This window comes from Podarcis vaucheri (genome assembly GCF_965113315.1).
Source record: "Podarcis vaucheri genome assembly, chromosome: 9".
Classification (NCBI taxonomy): domain Eukaryota; kingdom Metazoa; phylum Chordata; class Lepidosauria; order Squamata; family Lacertidae; genus Podarcis; species Podarcis vaucheri.
The window spans coordinates 51,472,340-51,493,719 of record NC_138767.1 but is presented as its reverse complement, the minus strand read 5'-3'; the positions used below and the strand labels follow the sequence as shown (position 1 = coordinate 51,493,719).

General features: G+C 41.5%; 1 protein-coding gene across 12 annotated transcripts in view; it reads right to left on the bottom strand.

The window, feature by feature from the left end:
- The window catches only part of TENM3 (teneurin transmembrane protein 3), a 1,324,874-nt gene that overhangs the window by 124,174 nt on the left and 1,179,320 nt on the right, over positions 1-21,380 (bottom strand). For all 12 annotated transcript variants that reach the window (XM_082237150.1, XM_082237146.1, XM_082237151.1 and 9 more), the window contains one exon: positions 15,880-16,117. In XM_082237150.1, the coding sequence (XP_082093276.1) occupies positions 15,880-16,117 (238 nt within the window). The remainder of the gene's footprint in view (positions 1-15,879; positions 16,118-21,380) is intronic.

The window sequence follows — 21,380 nt, the reverse complement described above, 5'->3', positions numbered from 1 at the left end:
TTTGGGGAAGGAAAAAAATGTATTTTGGGGGTTTTTCTGGGTAAGGCAGTTCTATTTGAGTTAGGAGGAAAAAATGTTTTCAAATTATGTTTCTAGAGATGCATAAAGGGTATTATGTAGATTATATATATATGTCTCAAGGTAAACATGACAGATTTCTTAACATTTTTATAGCATATAAAGGACAATGTCAGTGAAGAAAATGAATAAATTGTCAACCCTGTCAAATACTCATGATACGAACAAGATAGTCTATATTTAACTGTGATCCATGTTGATCTGGCTCAGTATCTCCTGGAGTTAATTATAAATATTGTTAGAGAGGAGGGTATTCATGGTACATGTCCTTTGAAAATAAAAAGATAAAAGGCCTGCCTTCCATCCTTAGGGCTGCCATACGTCTGGATTTTCCTGGACATTACCGGGATTTCAAAGGCGGAATTGACGTCTGTGGGGGGATTTCTGAAAGGCAGCACTTTGTCCTGGATCTTAGGCACGTCAACTGAAAAATCATGTTTTTTTGGCGTTTTTCTAAATAAATTAAAAAAGCTCAACAACTTTTGGGGTGTCCTGGTTTTTACTTTGTGAAATATGGCAACTCTATCCAGCCTTCACAATTATCTGTTCAGAAACCAACCAAGTTGTATCAAGACTACTGAATGAAGAGATAAGGTTTAATCTGATGCACACACAAAAAAGGACCTGCATACCAAACAGCGAAAGAAGAAAGCTCCCATTACTCCCAATGATCCTGCAGCCACATTTTTCAGCATTGCAGTATGTGGGGGAAGAATCAAATCCCCCTCTCTGGGTGGCGGTCCCATTCTAATCAAATCCCCCTTCCATTTACTTTTAAGTAAAAAGACTGCGTAGAGCCAGGGCTGTCTTAAATATATGCGGTGCAGGGTGCAAAGATCTGCCTAGCACCCCCTCCAGGTTGCCCAGTCCCAGATGCGCAGGAGGGCAGAGCCGCCAGCCTGCCTCAGTGTCTCGCTGGCTCGGTCGCCCCCGAACTCGTGTCGCAGCGCTGCCCGCAGCAGAAGAGCCTGCCGCAGCGCTCTGACCAGCGGGCAGGCTCTTCCCCGGACTCAACTCTCGGGCCTTGGACTCTTGGCCTGGCGCCCCTGAGAGCCCGGGTGCCCTGTACCCCTTGTGCCTATGGGTAAGACGGCCCTGCATAGAGCTGTGCACAATACCGTTAATGTGTGGTTTGACCTCAAACTTAATAAAGATGTAGCAAACCTTACGTTATCTACATCTTAAAAGACTACAGTATTATTGCTATCATCACCATCATTTCTATACTGCCCTTCATCAGAGGATTAAGGGTGGTTTACAATACGAAAACACAAAAATATATAACAATATACCTCCCCACTCCACACACACACAAAGTTTAAAAGGCCATAGATTGTTTAATTAGCCAAAAGCTTGGGAGCAGAGGAATGTCTTTACTGGGTGCCTAAAGATATGTTTTTAAAAAATCTGATTTCCTAATTTAAGCACTTTTGTGCTGCTTTTGGCTTCTTTGCTAAGGCAATCGAGGAAGGGAGTTTTAAACCAGCTCCCACATAGAATACCATACACCTTCTGTTGTGTCCACATCGAGCACAAATGCACTGAGGCAGCATGTCAAGCCATGGCTTTCCGGAATGGGTAGACTCAGCAATGATCCTACACTTTACAAGCGTCACATAGGTTTTCTACAAACTCCTACGCAGTCACCCTTACCAAGCAGGAGTGTTATATTATGGGAAAGTCTGAGACAGCACACAGTATGGCATGGAGTTTTACGTCTTAAACTCCTTGCCATCTTTCTGCTAAAAATGTAAGTGCATTTACAGAGTTGTCATTTGCAGATCAACTAAGAAATTCCAGGGGAGGGTGCAAAAAAAAAAAAAGAAAAGAAAAGAAAAGAAGGGGGGAGACAGAAACCTCCTTAACAAGCAGAAATCTGCAATTCAAAATGTGTGCTACAATCCCTATTTCGATCTAAATTTTGAATGAGAGAAACTGCCATAAAAGTTTCTTACTCATACTTAGGTAGCATGTTAATTGTGAATATCATATTGGTAATATTGTTTGTATGCAGCAAATTAATCTAGCAGCATTTTGAAAAGCTTTTCTATTTAATGCCGCTGCAAGTATTAGCAACTAAACAAAATTATGAATCAAGAACTCGTAATTACTTTATACATGTAAACAATTATTCAATTACCTTTTTAAAGAGTTATTTTGTCTCAAGATATCATATTTGATGAAATAAAATCTGATTTATTTAGAAAAACCAGAAGACTTTTATGATAATGACTTTGCTGTGGTGTGAGCTTTCTAATATTAACTATAATTAAGTTTGAAATCTTTAAGGAATCGGATAACAGAAAACTGGCTTAAGGCCATGTTTGGATGTCACAATTTTGTGTGACAGGAGCAAGACTGTGAGTCTTGACCTCATGCAGTCTCCCATTCCGTCTTCTGGTGCGGTTGTGAAAAATTCAAATGTTTTTGCTACTTGGTTTCAAGCTTTCTTGTTTAGCTTCTGTTTCTGCAACTTGGTTTCAAGTTGGTTTGCTTGTACAAACTACAGTCAACGTTAACTACAATTTGTCTATTTGGACATAATGACAAGCTGCAGTTAATCAAAAACAGAAGGGAATGCTTCAAACTCCTCACAGCCATGCTGTGGGAGAAAAAGGGAGAGCACATGAGCCCAAGGCTTGCCTAGATTTGCTCATATAATACTAAAGCATCATATAGCACAGGGGTGTGGCCCTTTAAGCCTCTCCACCTGGCCTTCAGGATTCTCCCCAGGCCAAATATCCTCTCCACAAGCCATGCCTCCTCACTGCCCTGCTTTACACGCTTCCTTAGGGAAACCCAGTCAGATGGGAGATATAATAATAATAATAATAATAATAATAATAATAATAATAATGTCAGGGGTTCAGGAGCAGAGGCGAGGGCAAGGGAGGAAACAGAGAGCGAAGGGGAGGAGGCAGAAGAAAAGATGAGTGATGACGACGACCCGAGATCTCCGAGTCTTTCCAGTGAATCAGAAGATTCACAGGAAGGAGCACCAGTGGCCAGAGCAAGGGGGGAGCTTAGGGGGACACCCCAGGAAGAAGGGTCCAGAGGGGGCTCAGAGAGCAGCAGTTGGAAATCGGGGCCAGCATCACCAACAGAACGTAGTGGAGAGGAAGGGCACCAGGTACCGAGCTCTGGCAGCTCGCAGCAGGAGGGAGGGCATGAGTCAGGAGTGGCCACACCTCCATCGGGGAGCGAGGAAACGGTCAGGCGGCAAGTGGAAGGTTGGGCGCGCGCGCCAAGTTCAAATACACAGGAAGGTGGAACAGTAAGCAGCCCGGAAAGGGAGCCAGGTCCTAAAGCCCGACGCAAGGAGACAGAAGGGTCCGGGGGGTCAGCGTCAGAAGCGTCCAGAAAGGAAGAGACCACGGGGGGCAGAGGGACCCAGAGAAGAACGGTCAGGCGGAAAAGGTGGAGTAAGGCTAGGGTACTTAGCTGGTGTACAGGGGGCGGAGACTCAGACGGAGCTTCGCCGGTCTAACCCATAAGACGTAGAGCTGCACGCAGCAGCTTGAGAATGGAAACTGTAATTCAATAAAGACTTTTACTAAGTAACCGCTGGCTAGCGTGATCCTCTGTGAGCTAGGATCTTGAAGCAGCTCTGACAAATAATAATAATAATAATAATAATAATAATAATAATATTTTGGCCTTAGTGGAATTTGTTGTTTAGCTGTTGATAATGCCTTTCAGTTTGGCTAAATGGAAGTTAAAGACGGATGTGTCAGTTTGTGGAGAAACTAGTTTATTGTATAAAGGTAACATTTACACTCATTGCCCCACCTACTTTTGCCTCTGGCCCCTTCAATTACTGGCATGTGGTCCTTAGGCTGAAAAGGCATACCCTCCAAAATTGTCACAGGACTCAGGGCTCTACTTCTAGAATGACATATTTTCCCTTTTCATAAAACTTGCTGATAAAGTGGTACCTCAGGTTACATATGCTTCAGGTTATAGACTCCGCTAACCCAGAAATATTACCTCGGGTTAAGAACTTTGCTTCAGGATAAGAACAGAAATCATGCTCCGGCGGCGTGGCGGCAGCAGGAGGCCCCATTAGCTAAAGTGGTGCTTCAGGTTAAGAACAGTTTCAGGTTAAGAACGGACCTCCGGAACGAATTAAGTACTTAACCCGAGGTACAACTGTATACACACACACATACACAAATGCTAGAGTAGTTTAGCATTATGTGTTCTGTGTCTATCTCTTTGAAAGCACAAAACCGAGAAAATTCACTACAAGCCTCTTAGTAGAGAACCAGAATGGAAAAACAAGTTGTTGAGTTTAAAAAAAAAATGAACAGAATGAGAGAGTACAGAAGTAGGATAGTAAAATCAAATTAGCTGGAAACAACATCTTCTAAAGAACCAGGAACAGCTTGTAAATCCAGCCAAAGGCAGTATAGCTCAGACCACCAACTGGAAACCTTACAAAATAAATATCACCCACATTAAATGAAAGCCACTTATCCATCAGTGCAAGGATAAGTTAGAAACCATTTCTTACATGATATGTTTGTGCTAAAAGTAGCCAAAAACAGAAATGTATTTTATGTATTGTGAAAAAGCCACTGAAATCCTTACCCAGAAAATTCATTAAAAGAGAGATTTCAAAACACTACTCTGAACTTCAGTGTAATATCCAAGTGTATCCAAGTTTCCCTTTACAACTTTATATAGCTTTCTGGACAAATGTAGTCAGAAAACCTTCTAGCCGCTATTTGTTTTCTTTAAAATGTGAGAAAGCCAACCCCTAACAAGAAGGCTGGTGTTTCAGCTTAGCACAGGGGTAGCTTTCTGTTGGTCCAATGTCAAAATCTAGTCAGTCAGCTAGGTCCATTTAGCCCCAATAATTCTTGCCAGGCACTGGTAAGAGAAAAGGCAAATCATGGACTTTTTACCTAGGGAACCCAATCCCCAAGTGACTTGTTCAGAAAATGGTATGATAATTGTGCCCACTTTGTGACTTGGCACTGCCCCTTACAGCTCTAGAGACTTCTGTAATACAGTCGTACCTTGGTTGTCGAATGCCCTGGAACTTGGACATTTTGGCTCCCAAACGCCACAATCCCGGAAGTGATTGTTTTGGTTTGCGAACGTTCTTTTGGAACCTGAACATCTGACAGGGCTTCCACGGCTTCTGATTGGCTGCAGGAGTGATCTGGTTTTTGAACGTTTTGGAAGTCGAACGGATTTCCGGAAAGGATTCTGTTTGACTTCCAAGGTACAACTGTATTAGAAAAGCACCTTTCTTTCTTTCTTTCTTTCTTTCTTTCTTTCTTTCTTGTTTAAAAGGGAGCTTTTTGGAATAGATGTGGAGCCTCACATACTGATTTTGGCCAGCACAGCACAACTTTGCAAATGAAGCAATTGGGTAGTCATGCCACTCAAGTCAAAAAGTAGCACACAGGGCACCAACAGGAATCTTCCCAATTCCAATGTGAAAAGAGAGGACAGAATTCCTGTTATCATGATGCCCTTGGTTAGCCTTCACTTTGGTCCACAACCGTCTTGGCATCATTAACATCTTCAGTAGAGTCTCTTCAGAAAAAAGACTGCAAAGTTTTGACCTATCTTCAAGGAGTGTCATAACTCCACTGGCTCTTCCCGCTATATTTTGGAGCTTGGTGGGGCATCATTGGTGGGGCAGGGCAGGGCAGGGCAGGGCAGGGCAGGGCATTGGTGAAGTTGACATGTGTGCACTGGTGGAACCAATATAGCCCACACCACCTGACTTTCCCATACCAACCTGGTATATCCAACAACACTGCTGCCAGGAGACTGGCGATGTGACCCTCTTATTTCTAGATGGCATGACCTCGTCTGCTGGGGATGATGACAATGTCACCAAGATAGCTCTCGAATCTATGCAGCTGGAGTAGGCATATGAAGAAATATAGCTCTACAGACTTTTGTCTCATCACAAGTCTCCCCTTTTCTTGGACCCAAGCAAATGTTTCTGCGTCAAGCGGGTTATGGAACAAACTAGAATCACTACTGTAAAAGAGAGAAGCAGGACCTTATCAGAAGTAACTCTCAGGTTATAGAATGGGCTATTGGATAAGGTTTGCATTAGAAAAATATACCTATTTTTGATTAGGTAAGAAATGCTTTGCAATACTTCTTATAAACATTGGCATTAGGTAACTCAAGTGATCAGGATGAATGGCAAGGCATAGCTTTTATGCCAATATTTTGGAATTTCAATTTTGGTATTAAATTATTTATTCTGTAGATTAGATTTGCTATTATTTGGCATATTACCTTTGTCAACATGTTCTGGATTTTGAGATTCAATTGCTAATTACCGTATTTTTCACTCTATAACACGCACCCGACCATAACACGCACGTAGTTTTTAGAGGAGGAAAATCCGTAGGCATGCCACCCGTAGGCATTCCCTTCATAACACGCACAGACATTTCCCCTTACTTTTTAGGAGGAAAAAAGTGAGTGTTATGGTGCAAAAAATACGGTAATTTGTGTAAGCTGTTTCAAACAATGGAAAGCGAGGGGTAGAATTATTATTATTTTTTGTTTTGGACTCTAGAACAAGTGTCTGGAACCTAAGGATGCTTATGGTAAAGTATGTAATTAAATGCATAGTTAAATATTTATATACAATTTTTGGTATGGATTCCCCCCCCCCCCAGTCAGAGGATGGAGACAGGGCAAAATGAATTTATGAATGAACACTTGTGAAATTGACACTGACTAGAAACTGACTGTCTATTCTTCCCTACTGGATATGTCACTTAAAGACTAGTGCAAACACTACATCAAGAACAAAAGGGCAGCCTGTGCTTTAAATGTAATACAGTGGTACCTCGGGTTAAGTACTTGATTCGTTCCGGAGGTCCGTACTTAACCTGAAACTGTTCTTAACCTGAAGCACCACTTTAGCTAATGGGGCCTCCTGCTGCTGCCGCACCGCTGGAGCACAATTTCTGTTCTCATCCTGAAGCAAAGTTCTTAACCTGAAGCACTATTTCTGGGTTAGCGAAGTCTGTAACCTGAAGCGTATGTAACCCGAGGTACCACTGTATATGTTTTATTTCACAGGCAAGTGCTGCATGTGTACAATTAAAAATATGGATAATATGTGTAACCATAACAATCTTGTGAGAACCATGCAAGTGTAGCCCTTAAGAGGTCCTGTAGTCTCTCATTTTAAACCCTTTTGACCTCACCCAAACTGGTATATAAATAATGGAATGGCACTGAAAATCTAGTCACTAGAGAATACCGTATTTTTCGCTCTATAGGACGCACCGGCCCATAGGACGCACCTAGTTTTTTTGGGGGGAAATCAAGGGAAAATTTTTTATTTCCCCCCCAGGTTTGCGCAGCCATCCCCAAGCTAGAAGAGGGAGACGGAGCGCTCCGTCTCCCTCTCCTGCCTTCAGGGACAGCTTGCCCCGCTATCCGGCGAGCTTGTGGGGCTGGCGGGGGGAGAAGCAGGCTTGCTTCTCCCCCCGCCAGCCTCCAGATCAGGTCAGGGAATAGCGGGGTGGCGGGGCTCCGCCATCCCCCTATCCCCGAGCTTGTGGGGCTGGCGGGGGGGAGAAGCAGGCTTGCTTCTCCCCCCGCCAGCCTCCAGATCAGGTCAGGGAATAGCGGGGTGGCGGGGCTCCGCCATCCCCCTATCCCCCGAGCTTGTGGGGCTGGCGGGGGGGAGAGAAGCAAGCTTGCTTCTCTTCCCCCCCCAGCCTCCAGATCAGGTCGGGGAATAGCGGGGTGGCGGGGCTCCGCCATCCCCCTATCCCCTAAGCTTGTGGGGCTGGCGGGGGGGGAGGAGCAAGCTTGCTTCTCCCCCCCCGCCAGCCTCCCGATCAGGTCAGGGAATAGCGGGGTGGCGGCGCTCCGCCATCCCCCTATCCCCCGAGCTTGTGGGGCTGGCGGGGGGGGAGAAGCAGGCTTGCTTCTCTCCCCCCCAGCCTCCAGATCAGGTCGGGGAATAGCGGGGTGGCGGCGCTCTGCCACCCCCTATCCCGCGAGCTTGTGGGGCTGGCGCGGGGGGAGAAGGAAGCTTGCTTCTCCCCCGCCAGCCTCCAGATCAGGTCAGGGAATAGCGGGGTGGCAGCGCTCCACCATTCCCCTATCCCCCGAGCTTGTGGGGCTGGCGGGGGGAGAGGAGCAAGCTTCTCCCCCCCCCCAGATCAGGGAATAGCGGGGTGGCGGCGCTGCGCCTCCCCGCTGTCCCCAGCTTTTGGGTGCAGGCTGCTGCCCCGCAAGCCTTGCGAGCTCGCAGGACATCCCGCCAGGCACGCGAGGCTTGCGGATAGCTTCCTGAAGCCTGGAGAGCGAGAGGGGTTGGTGCGCACCGACCCCTCTTGCTCTCCAGGCTTCAGCGAAAGCCTGCATTCGCCCCATAGGACGCACCCAGATTTCCCCTTCATTTATGGAGGGGAAAAAGTGCGTCCTATAGGGCGAAAAATACGGCATTTGCAGCGGAAAAATATCACAGCAGTTTGACTATATTTTTGAAAGAAGAAAATCAGTGCTGACTGAACATTTCTGATTTTAATGAACAATGAAACAATGTCCTTGACAATGAATTACTGACATACCTACACACACTTCATATCAAACTAATATGAGAAAATGAAAGCTAACACATAAAATTCCATTGCTTTTCAGTGTCGTAAAGCATCATCAGGTTGTATATGAACAGAAATGGAACAAAGTAGACCTGACGCATCACAATCTCAGGATTTGTACAGAATCTTTAAATTCCCGGAAAAGGGTGTTTCAGTTCTGCAGTTTATCCTGCCTACTATGTTGCTGATATACAATGCTGAATGTAGGGGAGGGCATAAAAAAAAAAATCTGAACAGGTGGGATAAGCAAGCCATGGCTTCTTTCCTTCATGCTGAGTAAGTGTATTCAAAGGAGTAAGTGGATTTCAAAGATATAACTTGGCAATCCAAGGTATAGCATTGATATGTATAAATGCAAGGCTTGTTCTATTTTTGCAAGTATGATAGGTGTCAGAATCTCTGCGCTCTGGATTTCATTAGTGAGGGTGCTGACTAGAAGTGAGTGCTATGCATTAAAAATCATGGGAAATGCTAGTATGTGGTAAGAGATTCTCACTTTTGCTATATCTGTGTGCAAAAATAAATAAGTAACCAAATAAATGTCAATCCAAGACCAGAAGATTTTCCACCATGCAAAAGTAAATTAAAGTAAAGACCCAGAGAATATATATGACCAATTTTTTTTTTAAAAAAAGTTGTTGCAGTTTTAGCCATGTCCACAGAGGTGGCTGCTTTCACTTAAGGGATGCAACTTCAATGTCATCTCCCAAAATCCAAAAGCAAGTATCATTATTGTATTTACAGGTAGGTATAAATAACAACAACATAAACAGTACATATTTATCACTATACAACACGTCATTTTATTTTATGACATGTAAGTCCTATACCCGGCTGACTTACCCTACATTTATATATATTTTTAAAATATAGGTTTATTCAGATTTTCAGCAAACAAATAATGCAGGTAGCTAAATGACATACAAAAGCCTGCAAAGAGCAACTTTTTAAAACGCAAGTGAAAAATGCATGATATGAAAACATGAGAACAACAAAAACATAATAATTCTAGCTGTGATGCTGTGAATTAGTGAGGCTGATAAGCTACATTGTCAACCTGACAGTATGTTGTATTCTAAAATCTATTATGTAACTGATGGGTTATTATCTCTGGACAAGTTTCACACCAGGAGGCGATCCCTGCTAGCATAATTTCAAAAGCCAAAAGCTTATAAACAAGATAAATTTCACTGCTCTGTTACCTCTATCTGTATCAAACCTCACTTCATCTGCCAGGTACCTGCAACTTGAGGTTCCCATAACAAATATATAAAAAACAAATGCATATATGTCTATTAAATATCAATTATAAAGGTGAATCAGCATTGTGGGATAATTGAGCTAGAGGGAACAAGAGCATACATTAATTTGTGTGATAAAAATGCTTATGTGGTGGGTTTTTTAAAAATTACTTACTGTGCAATCCTATATATGCCCAGTCAAAAGTTGTCCAACAAACTACAGGGGTGCAATCTCAATATACTCGGTTTTTGTTTTGTTATTTCCCCCTCTGGTTTATTACAATGATCATTTTTGCATACTTGATATACATAATACTTTTAGCTATCTGTCTTTATTTTTATTTCACTGGAAAGCTCATGAGGATACTAGAACAAGATGAATAACAGGATTTATTTCTAAATGGCTAATTATTTATGAAGGGGCAATGCCCACTTCACAGGAAAAAAACATCATGACAGGCTGTGCATCAGACATGCAACATAATTGTGGATAAATGTTCCTGGACCTAGATCAAACTGTTTGTGTTTTAACCTCATCATCAACAGAAGCAACCAGTGATGCATTTAAAGCTAAAATTAACTTCTCTCTGTACACCACATCTAGGAAACAGGAACTCGACCAAACTGGGTCATTGCTAGCTAAGATTTACTGCTGACAAACTAATGGAAAAACACAGCATATGAAATGATTGTGAATGTGACAGAGCTGAGCTCTTTTTTCCTGATGAAGCACATTAAACTATCTGCTATTAAACGTTTATGCACCCTACTCCTACCAATATATTGTACTCCTGTGGAGCATAAGGCCTTCAGGTAAATGGATTCGATCCCTCCCATAAAAGATTAATACCTGTTTTCACAGAGGCTTAATCAATATTAAAAGCTGTCGTTCCATTGGAAATCACACCAATAAAAGCACCTAATTGTCTACTAGCACAAATGCTTCATCAAGCTTGAATGCATTCTAAACTTTTCACGCCCCTTGGTCAGCTTTGCTGATGACTTAAGAAATTGTATAGAAAAGCAAACGTTTTTGATCAAATTCTACCTTCTTACACTAGTACAGTAGTTAGATTATTCAAATGTGCCTCCAATTCTGTCTATATAATGAAATTTACAGATAATTAAATACAATGCCATGTTTTTAACTGTTTCGTTAAAGCAGATTTCTGATGAAAAAATTATGCAACATTAGTAAACTACACTATAACCTGTCTTTCTCATCCTATGACATGCTACCATGCTAAATACAATACAGTGGTACCTCGGTTTAAGAATAGCCCTGTTAACGAATTATTCGGTATATGAACTCCGCAAAACTGGAAGTTGTGTTCCGGTTAGCAAACTTTACCTTGGTCTACGAATGGAAGTCAAATGGTGGAAGGGCACCGGTGGCGGGAGGCCTCATTAGGAAAAGAGCGCTTTGGCTTAAGAATGGCTTTGGTTTAAGAACAGAACAGATTAAGTTCATCAACTGAGGTACCACTGTATGAACAATTCACAGTATCGCTTAAATGAATAAATTCACTTAATCAAAGATTAAGTATTTCTCCTGGTATAGACTAGTAGGTGTGGACTTGGTATTATACCAGATTTATATAATGTCTGATTTTATCAGTGCTTTCACACATCTCTTCAGATCAGGGGCAGGAAACTGGATCTGGACAGTGGGCTCCCCCACCCTATTGGAGGCCATTTTGGCTGGTGGCTGGTTACCAATTCAACATCAAAGGGAGCACGCTTAGAGTGTGGTCCCGATTTCTCTTTTCTTTATTTCAGGTGAGGCTCAAACAAGCACAGGTGCAAGCTCGTCTCCCTTGCAATAGTACTATGGAACTCCTTTTTGACACCAGAACAGATTAACCGAAGGCATCAGAAAAGCATAGCAGACATAGACACTGCAGACCTGCCATGCCTCCCCAATGGCCCATGGCATGATCCTTAAACACACTTAATGGTCCATCACCTGACGTCATAAGAACATAAGAACATAAAAGTCTCCTGGATCAGGGCAATGGCCCATCTAGTCCAGCATCCAGTTCTCCCAATGGTTGAACAGTTGCTTGTGGGAAACCAGCAAACAGGATTCAAGCGCAAGAGTGCTCTCCCCTCCTGTGGTTTCCAGCAACTGGTATTCAGAAGCAGTGCTGCCCACAGGTACACTATAATTAATTGCCAATCAAAGCTGCTTGACCTTGTGAACATATTGTATCCTAGGCACTCTTGCATTATACCTTTGTAACATGGTGAACATCCCAGTTGGATAATAATTGTAATTTTATAATTTTATTCCGTGCTTTTCTAGAAAAATAGGTGCTGGTACTCTCCATGAAGGTGTTACAGTAAGTGCCATACTTTTTAACAACAAAAAATAGGTGTCGTTACTGCATACCTTTGAGTACCCCCTTTAAAAAGCACATGTTTTATTATTTATACCCCACTCATCTGGCTGGGTTGCCCCAGCCACTCGTAAAAACATAATAAAACATCAAACATTAAAAACTTCCCAATACAGGACGGCCTTCCAATGTCTTCTAAAAGTTGGATAGTTATTTACCTCCTTGACATCTGATGGGAGGGCATTCCACAGGGAGGGTGCCACTGCTGAGAAGGCCCTCTGCCTGGTTCCCTGCAGTGAGGGAACCTCCAGAAGGCCCTTGGAGCTGGACCTCAGTGTTGGGGCTGAATGATGGTGAGATGCTCCTCTAGCTTTACAGGGCCATGGCCATTTAGGGCTTTAAAGGCGGCTGCAACACTTTGAATTGGGCTCAGAAACATACTGGGAGCCAATGTAAGTCTTTCAGGACCGGTGTTATTGTTAGGATATTTCCGTTCCACCTTAAAAGGGAGCAGGCTTTGTGAGTCACAGAGTCTGCGTATTTTCCTGTTCACAGGATGTTTATGTTTTGCTATTGCTTTCGTTTTCTCTCTCTCGGTGCCTGAACGCTGAAGCAGGCGGTCATGTTTTTCTCTGTTCTGACCAATGCTGAATAAACTTGTAAATATGCTCTCCTGCGTGCATCTTTTGCTGCGCATTATCTGCTAATAAGAGCGTGCATAAGCTCTGGAATGTGGCAAGCTATTTCTGGAGCTCGTGTCGCTAATTGCTGATACTGCGTGTCTACGGGAGATCGATGGATGTCCGGAGGCGATGTGGGGCCATGATGGACTTTGTCTCCCTGGCAGTATCCCAACAGACATATGGTCCTGGTGGCCGTTCCCAGTCACCAGTCTAGCTGCTGCATTCTGGAGTAGTTGTAGTTTCTGAGTCACCTTCAAAGGTAGCCCCACGTAGAGCGCTTTGCTGTAGTCCAAGTGGGACCAGAGCATGTAGCACTCTGGTAAGACAATGTATGGGCAGGTAGGGTCTCAGCTGGTGAACCTGGTAGACAGCTGCCCTGGACACAGAATTGACTTGTGCTTCCATGGATAGTTGTGAGTCCAAAATGACTCCCAGGCTGCACACCTAGTCCTTTAGGCGAGAACAAAGCTTCTAATTGCCTCTTTGTGATCATGACAAAGGTGAAGGAAGGTGGAGCACATAAGCATGAGATACCCTACAGCTCATTTTCATCACAATAAGCTGTGGTTTATTGTGAAGTACAAACTAGCTCTTTAAATGTTCCTTATAAGTTATGAATGCCTCCTGTGCCAAGATCCTTGTTTGCAGGATGAGCACTTAAGAGAGGGCCTTTTATCTAGTGGCACTCAAGGTTTTGGAGTTGGCTACTCCAAAAATAACTACCCTATCTGTTTTCTGGCACCAGGTCCTGCTGTTTAATGAAGCTTGTTACCTTGGTAATGGCTAAACATTTGGTAGTTTTATTCTTGCGCTGTTGTTTCATCTTAAATGAAACAATAAAAAAACTAGAGAAACATTAACTAATGAGGTATCAAAGCTTAATAAATAAATTCACCTCAGGACAGGTTTTTAATATATCTCTTATCAAGTAACTACAAATAAGCTATGTTGTTAACAGCAAGGAGATACTGTTTTTCATCAGAATGTTATGTGTAGTCCAGAATGTCACATAAAAGGTTCAAATGACTAAAATGACTCCAGTTTCACCACCCCGTCTTTCTGTAGCCTGATTCTCCGCAGTATATCTGTGTCTGGAATGTATCAACTTCAGACTGCAAATGGATGCCTATGGGACCAAACAGTCCTCCAAACAAAAACAAGCAAACAAATAAATCCTTTCATATAGAACACTAAATGTCAGGGAGAAGGGTTTAGCTGCATTAGTTTCTATATTTGTATGTGTTCAGGCATGTGAGACCGCACCTACAACCTGAAGTGGTACAGCCCCAAAGTCTACCACTTCAGTGAGAACTAGGCCTACTGGCTGATCTTACATAAAGAGAGTGGGAATGTATATCTAGAGGAGTAATGAGCAGTGGCAATAATAATCATAATACTAAAACTTGGAAGATAGTTTTGTGGCTTCGGTAAGCAAGGGAGGGATGGCAGGAATAAATTATTATTGAAAAAGGAGGGATGGCAGGAATAAATTATTATTCTCTAAAAGAGTGGAGCTACTAACATGAGTTTGATCAAACTGCGGGAGGCAGTGGAAGACAGGAGTGCCTAGCGTGCTCTGGTCCAAGCGATCACAAAGAGTTGGACACGACTAAACAACAACAAAAGAGTGGAATGACTTTTATCATCACCACTTGTTCAGACTGCTTTTTAAGGGAAAGCGACAGTTTCTCTTCCCTGCTGAATTTAGACAGTTATTAAGTAAGGATGGGAATCCCTGCTCCACATCCCTTTACCATTTGTCCTTTTAATGAGTAACAACACAGCTTCATATCCTATACATATTGACAAATACTAGTTGCAGCAAGATACTGCTGTCAATGGGGGTGAGGGAGAAAAACAGCTTTATAAAACATCGATCTGGAAAGACAGTTCCAAAACAAACATGATACGTTGTGCAGAATAATCTCCATCATTCTATACCCTTTCACATCTTTAATTTACCCTCAGACACAAAATATTTCACATGCCTAAGTAAAGTGAGAGTGACACCCCGGGCCTTAAGGCAGGGAAGGTTTCTCCACTTTCCCCCATCCAGTAGGGATAATGACAGCAAGTGCACATTTTCAGTGCTCCATGTGGCAGGGAGTACAAGGAAGGAGGTAGTTGTCCCTCATTTTCAGAACTGCATGGGGAGGTTGTTAGAGCACCCACTACTATTTCTCTCCATTTTTCAACACAGAGTCCTAGTTGCCTGAAACCATGTACAGCTGAATAGGCATCTCCAAGGAAGCTCTTACTTATCAGTGCTTGGGGACATCCTCACACAAGCAAAACTGATGAGTTACAAAAACATTCCCAACAGGGGTCAAAACACAAATGGCATTCCACTAATGTTACAACTGCTGCTCATCTAAATGAGCTGAAAAGACAGACTTCACACTCTGGATCTGTTAATGTGGTAATCATAGGTCTAAGCCTAAATGGAGACATTTGTAACTTTAACTGGTCATTATGGAAGAATGAAAGGTCACATAAGTACAGGGTGCATTTAAATACAACCCTAAGGCTAAGATCAAGTAATCATAATGTACAAAAGAGTGAAACTTGCTTCAGAAGTGGACAAGCCTCTCTGGTTGCACTGTGATCACGTGTCTGTTAACTCCTATAAACAATTCTTTGTGATAACTAATGCAGCAGCTCTAATAATGAACATTAAGGAGAAATTGCTTGCTTCTAGATAATAACATGTCTTAAGTGCAGCTTCTATACATGTTCTAAGTCAAAACACTGTAAGGGAATAATTAAGTTACAACATGAGCTTTGGGACAAGGTGGCAGTACCAATCTTGGCTGTACTGGGTTAAAATTCCACAGATTACACCTCTTGCTGGCAGAATTAAGGGATGCATCAATCTTAGGCTTCTTAAATATTCTGAGCAAAATTGTAGTCTTACAAGTTCCTAAAGGATTACCTGCTTTCCAGTGGCACATTACTGCCAAGGACCCAGCTGTCCTGCAGCTGGACCGACTCGGGTGTGGTTTGCAGCTCGGCGGGCAAAGCAGCCGGCGGGGCCGGACTCTGGTTCCTCCTATTTGTCAGTGAGTTTCTGTTAAGGGAGGTGATAGATGGGTGATGCTGTGTTGAATGCTGCTTGTGAGAAGGTGGCAAAGGTTGCAGGGTCGACTGGCCTTGGTTATTTGGAGGTTGCTCTGAGAAGAAAGAAAATTAAAGTTTGTTATATACATCATCCTTACCTTTACTAGATCTAAAGCAGAAACTGAAATGAAAGACCTTAATCCAATATATTTGCATGTTAGTCTATTGATTGTCTTCAATGACATTTTTCAAGTGTCAGTTTACCCTTGATAGACTAAGATCTAATTAATATACAACAGATGGTGTGGCTGCTTTTGGTTTTAATTTGTTTCAGGTTGTGTTTTCTTTCTTTTCTTTTTTTAAACTGGTTTATTAACACCTACAGAAAATAACAGTTAAGAGTGCCCTAGCAAGCCTTTAGAATTCAGGTTTTTTAAACAAACAAACCCTGAAATTAAATGGGTAATTTAAATAGAATACAAAGGTTTTTGAAATGCATGTAATCCCTATAATTATTTAATGGATTTTTAAAAGCTTTATTTAACTGCAATAAATTATTGCAAGCTAGTTACTAAACAGCAGTAGACTAGTCTAGTTTAGAGCATTTCAAATAAGGCAGATCTGCACTATGATCTGCTAATAGATGCTAAGTATTCTTTAGCAGAAGGTCACTCTGTGAAGCAGATGTTGCTTCATGGATATTTAACAGCCTGAATCACATCTGATTACAACGTCAGAAGACTCATATACTTAATGACCGTTACATCCATTAGAACACACACAGAACAGATTTTCCAATTTCACACTATGTGGTATAACTATGTTTTAGAGCAAGTCACAGGTGATCAGAGAAACTTGCCATCACAACAGTATATATATGTCATGGTTCCTAAGAAAGTGTATACCTACTGTTTTTAAAGCAATAATGCCAATATTGCTTCTTTCAGCATGCTTTATATCATCCGTGGTTAATAAGGGGTGCTTTTCCACCTTCTGTACATCATAGAACAAATGGTAGATACTACAGATCCAGTTCCTAGCACATGTTTCTGAAGCTATACAAAGAATGTACATGGGTCAATTTCCTCCTTTTTATTTCAGTGGTAGTAGGTCGACTTGCATCTAATTACTTCATCTTATTGGACTTGTGAATTGGGCTGACAGAGACATACAGTTTTGGCAATAGCATGGTTAAAAGTTTAACACAATCCACAAAGTTTTCTCAGACTTTGGTATAGAAAAAGCTTGACAAAATCATATGAAGAAAATATTATTATTCAGGTAGCATACAATTAATCAGATTTGTCTTTACCAACACCAGTGGGTGTCAATGCATATGATTAGAATCACTATAGAAAGCTTTAAGGCATATTCACAGCTAGCTACAGGATAATTTAACATGCTAAAGCCCACAAAGGCTTTTTTTCAAGTCTGCTTAAAACTTTATCTGATTTAGATTAGAAGTTAATTATCAGCTGCTAGAGAAGTAACTTAGGTCATTATGTAAAAATACATATGAAAATGATTACTCAAGCTACAGGAAGTCCTATCTTAAGACTCTTTCTTTACATAGGATAGTAAGTTTGTCTCCCGTTTGTACAAGTCATTTTTTTCCTGATGAAGTGGACACGAGTCCACAAACGTTGCTGCCTTAATAAATTTTGTTAGTCTTCAAGGTACACGTGACTTTAAGCTTTCTCTCTAGATTCCCCCCACCCCGGTGCAATTCTCATCTAATATCTAACATGGCTACCACAAGCCACTTTATTTCATGCAAACATCTGTTACTGGCACATCCCTTTAAATTTCATCTCTTCACCTCTACATCTCATTTACAAACTATAATCTCCGTAACAAACCACCTCTTTTTAAAAAAAGAATAAAGGTCCCAAACCAGAAAACGGGAAAGAAAGTAACCCAGTTATCTGTGATTTGTGACAATATCGTAAGCCTTAGTAAATTCACCATTTCATTTAGAATAAAGTTAAAACTCCCTCTGCTGCAATTCTATCCAACTTACCTGGAAGTAAGTATAATTGAACTCAGCAAGCCTTACTTCTGAATAAATAAGCATAGGTTTGCATTATAAATGTATCTATGTTGGAACTAAGTTTACTAGGTTGTCCCCTACCTATGCATTTTAATACATTCAGGTAATCAATAAATCTGGTCACTATACTTCCTATCTAGTTCTCCACCAGCCTCCTTGATTCACAGCTCATTTTGCTGTTGTTGCTTTTATGTAAGGCCTACCCACTTACTATTTTTTTAAAGAAACCAACTGAGAATAACTACCATACACCTCTTTCCCTTAAAAGCTCAAATCTTTACCAATTGCGAAACATAACTAAGGGTAATGTTTACTTTCGCACACTTTAGGTTGAACTTAATTTATTGTATACATAAGTACAGAAATATCTGTTGGGAAGCACCCAAGATTTAGCAAAATGTCAATTGAGGGAAGTTTATAGGGAGTCATCCTTATTCTAGAGGGGATCAAATTGCCAATATCCTCTCTTAAATACCCATTCATTGAATATACTCATTGTCCACTTAAGGGGGAGGAAGAGACTTGGTAATTTTACACTCATGGGAGATGGACAGAGGAACTAAAAGACTAACAGGAAGAATAAGTGTCATTCTGGTACCCAATAAACTAGACAGGCTCTCCTGTGTACTGCCCTGACACCTGTGGGTATAGGGTGGTATACTATTATTATTATTATTATTATTATTATTATTATTATTATTATTATTAAAAGAACCTAGTTTGGATGCAACCCTAAATCATCATTTAGCATTAGTGGACTGAGTCTGTTTGAGTCTCAGGCTTGAGTGACCTCCCCTCTCTTTCTTTACCATGCACCATAGGAAATAATTGGAAGCATTTGCTTCAGTCTTTCATCTAGCTGTATTTTGTCATAAGAGTCAGTGCAGAAAAATTGTGGTCAATTTAAACTATAGTTTACGGAAACAAACAAAGATTGAACTTTGATTTCCGATTCTGGCCTATTTCAGTAACAGCATCCAAAACAGGTCAGGAGGTTGTAAATTAGATGATATATGCTTGAGAGCAGGCCCGAGTATAGTTGGGGAAAGGGGTTCCCTTCTTTAAAGATAATTTTAGTTTAATGTTATGAAATCCATAATTCTCACAAATTTAGGTTACTCATTCAGCCAGGCTTCTTCTTATTTCCTTAAAGATGGTGATGGTAATCCTAGACGACTGGCAACGTCAACATAAGCAGTTTCATGATTTGAGTCTAAGGTGGCCAATTATGGCCCCTTTCATAACCATGTGGCAGACAAATACTCAAGAGGTGCAGTTTCTCCTGTCACACTACTGCAATGATGAAGGAAGCCACACCTGTCAAGCATATCCATTCCATACAGCTATTAAAGGCACCGGAACACATTTCAAAGTCGGGTGTTGGCAATCCTAATTGATACATAGGAAGGAGGATTCTTTTCAGACTTAGTGAAATGTCAGTCAGCTGGTGAGTAATTCTAATGGGGCTGCAGCCAAAAGCATTCCAGCTTTCTGGCTGACAGCTCCATTTTGATGCTAAGCCTGAGCGAAAAGAAAGAAGACATCGAGCCTGAAGGCTATAAAGGCAGCAGCTACAATAACTATTTTGGAAAGAGGCAGAAATTCAAGAAAATAAAATAATGTAGAAGCATGCAGCTACATTAGTTTATCTAATATACGGAAGGAAAGATTATTTATGCAGTCAAATGATAAAATACAGCACATTGTTTTACCATGTATTGCTTGGCTAGTCCTGACTGATCTCATTACATAATAATTGAGATATAAGCAAAGAAAACATAAAAAGGGTGCTTTCCTGTGTAAATTGTCTTCATTAAATAAACATACAAAATGATGCATGCTATGAAGACTTGAAGTGAACTGATTGGGGATGGTCTGTCTAAAATATTCTGATTTGTTTTAAACACCCATCTACACAGTTGTTTATCTAAGAGAAAAAACTACTGGAAGTATTTTCCACTTGGGCAGTAAAATGATAATGGTTAGTTTCTCTTTTTAGCTTTCCATCAAAACCCCTTTTCAAAAACCTACATGTAATTGTTATTATTGAATTTAAGCAGGATACAGCATAAAACAAACATGTGAAAGATTGAGCGGCAGGATGACAGAAAAATTAAAATGGTTCAATACACAGAATTAACAACATTTTAATATTTTGTAATTTCTAATCTTAGTTATTAAAGAATGGAAAAGTTGTCCACTCATCTCCACTTTCAGACCGAGGGAGCTGGTGTTTGTTTGCAGACAGCTTTCTGGGTCACGTGGCCAGCATGACTAAACCACTTCTGGTGCAGGGAACAGCATGATGCATGCCAGAGCGCACAGAAACACCATTTACCTTCCTGCCACAGCAGTACCTATTTATCTACTCACACTGGTATGCCTTTACTATCCCATAATGTACTAGTTACATGTACTGGTTACATAACAGTTGGATAGCTAAGACTTGTCATTTAGCCACTCATATAAAATAGTGATTTTTCATTTGATAAAAACAGTACACGGGGGCAGGATTTGGTATTAAAGAAAATTGAGCTACTTTAACAAACAAAATACAAAAATGTGTGTGAAATATCAGCACCTCCCAAAGAATAATTAAAATGATTAGGATTTCCCTATGATCAAGAATGCTCTAGAACACGCATTGTTTGAATTGTCTTGTATGGCTTCAGTTTATTAATTTAACTAGACATGGATCTCACCTTAGGGTTGTATGGGGTGTTAGGGGAGAGGTAGTACCTCTGGTGGAGGACATGCCATGCTCCTTCTGGTGTAGTTTGTCCATCTTTGGTCCCCACCCTGCACTCAGCTCTTACCTGTGCCTCCTAGAAGCTGTCAGTATGTGACACTGGCCACATCCCGGGAAACGGCTTTGACTGCCCGGCTAAACCAGGTGAGGGTACCCAATGGGTCTCTAACTCTTAATGAGTTAGAGACTTCACCTGCATGCAATGAAAGGCTCTAGCAGATTGAGTAGACGAGACCAATAGTGGGTCTAATGGTCAAGGAGGTGGTTTCTGCACATGCTGTAGAGGAAAATGAGGGGCAGATGGAGTTCGTCAACCTGGGAAGGTAGCCCATCTGGGGTAAAAAACCTCTGATCCCAAACCTCCACTGTCTTGTGACTATATTCCCATTTGGGATGAACTCAAACCCTCTTCTGTAACTCTAAGCTAAAGCCTGCCTTCAGGGATCCAACTGTGAACTGAATGTGAGTAAACTTTTTGTTATACAGTGGTGCCTCGCAAGACGAAATTAATCCGTTCCACGAGCATCTTCGTCTAGCGGTTTTTTTCCTAGCAACCCTATTAGCGGCTTAGCGGATT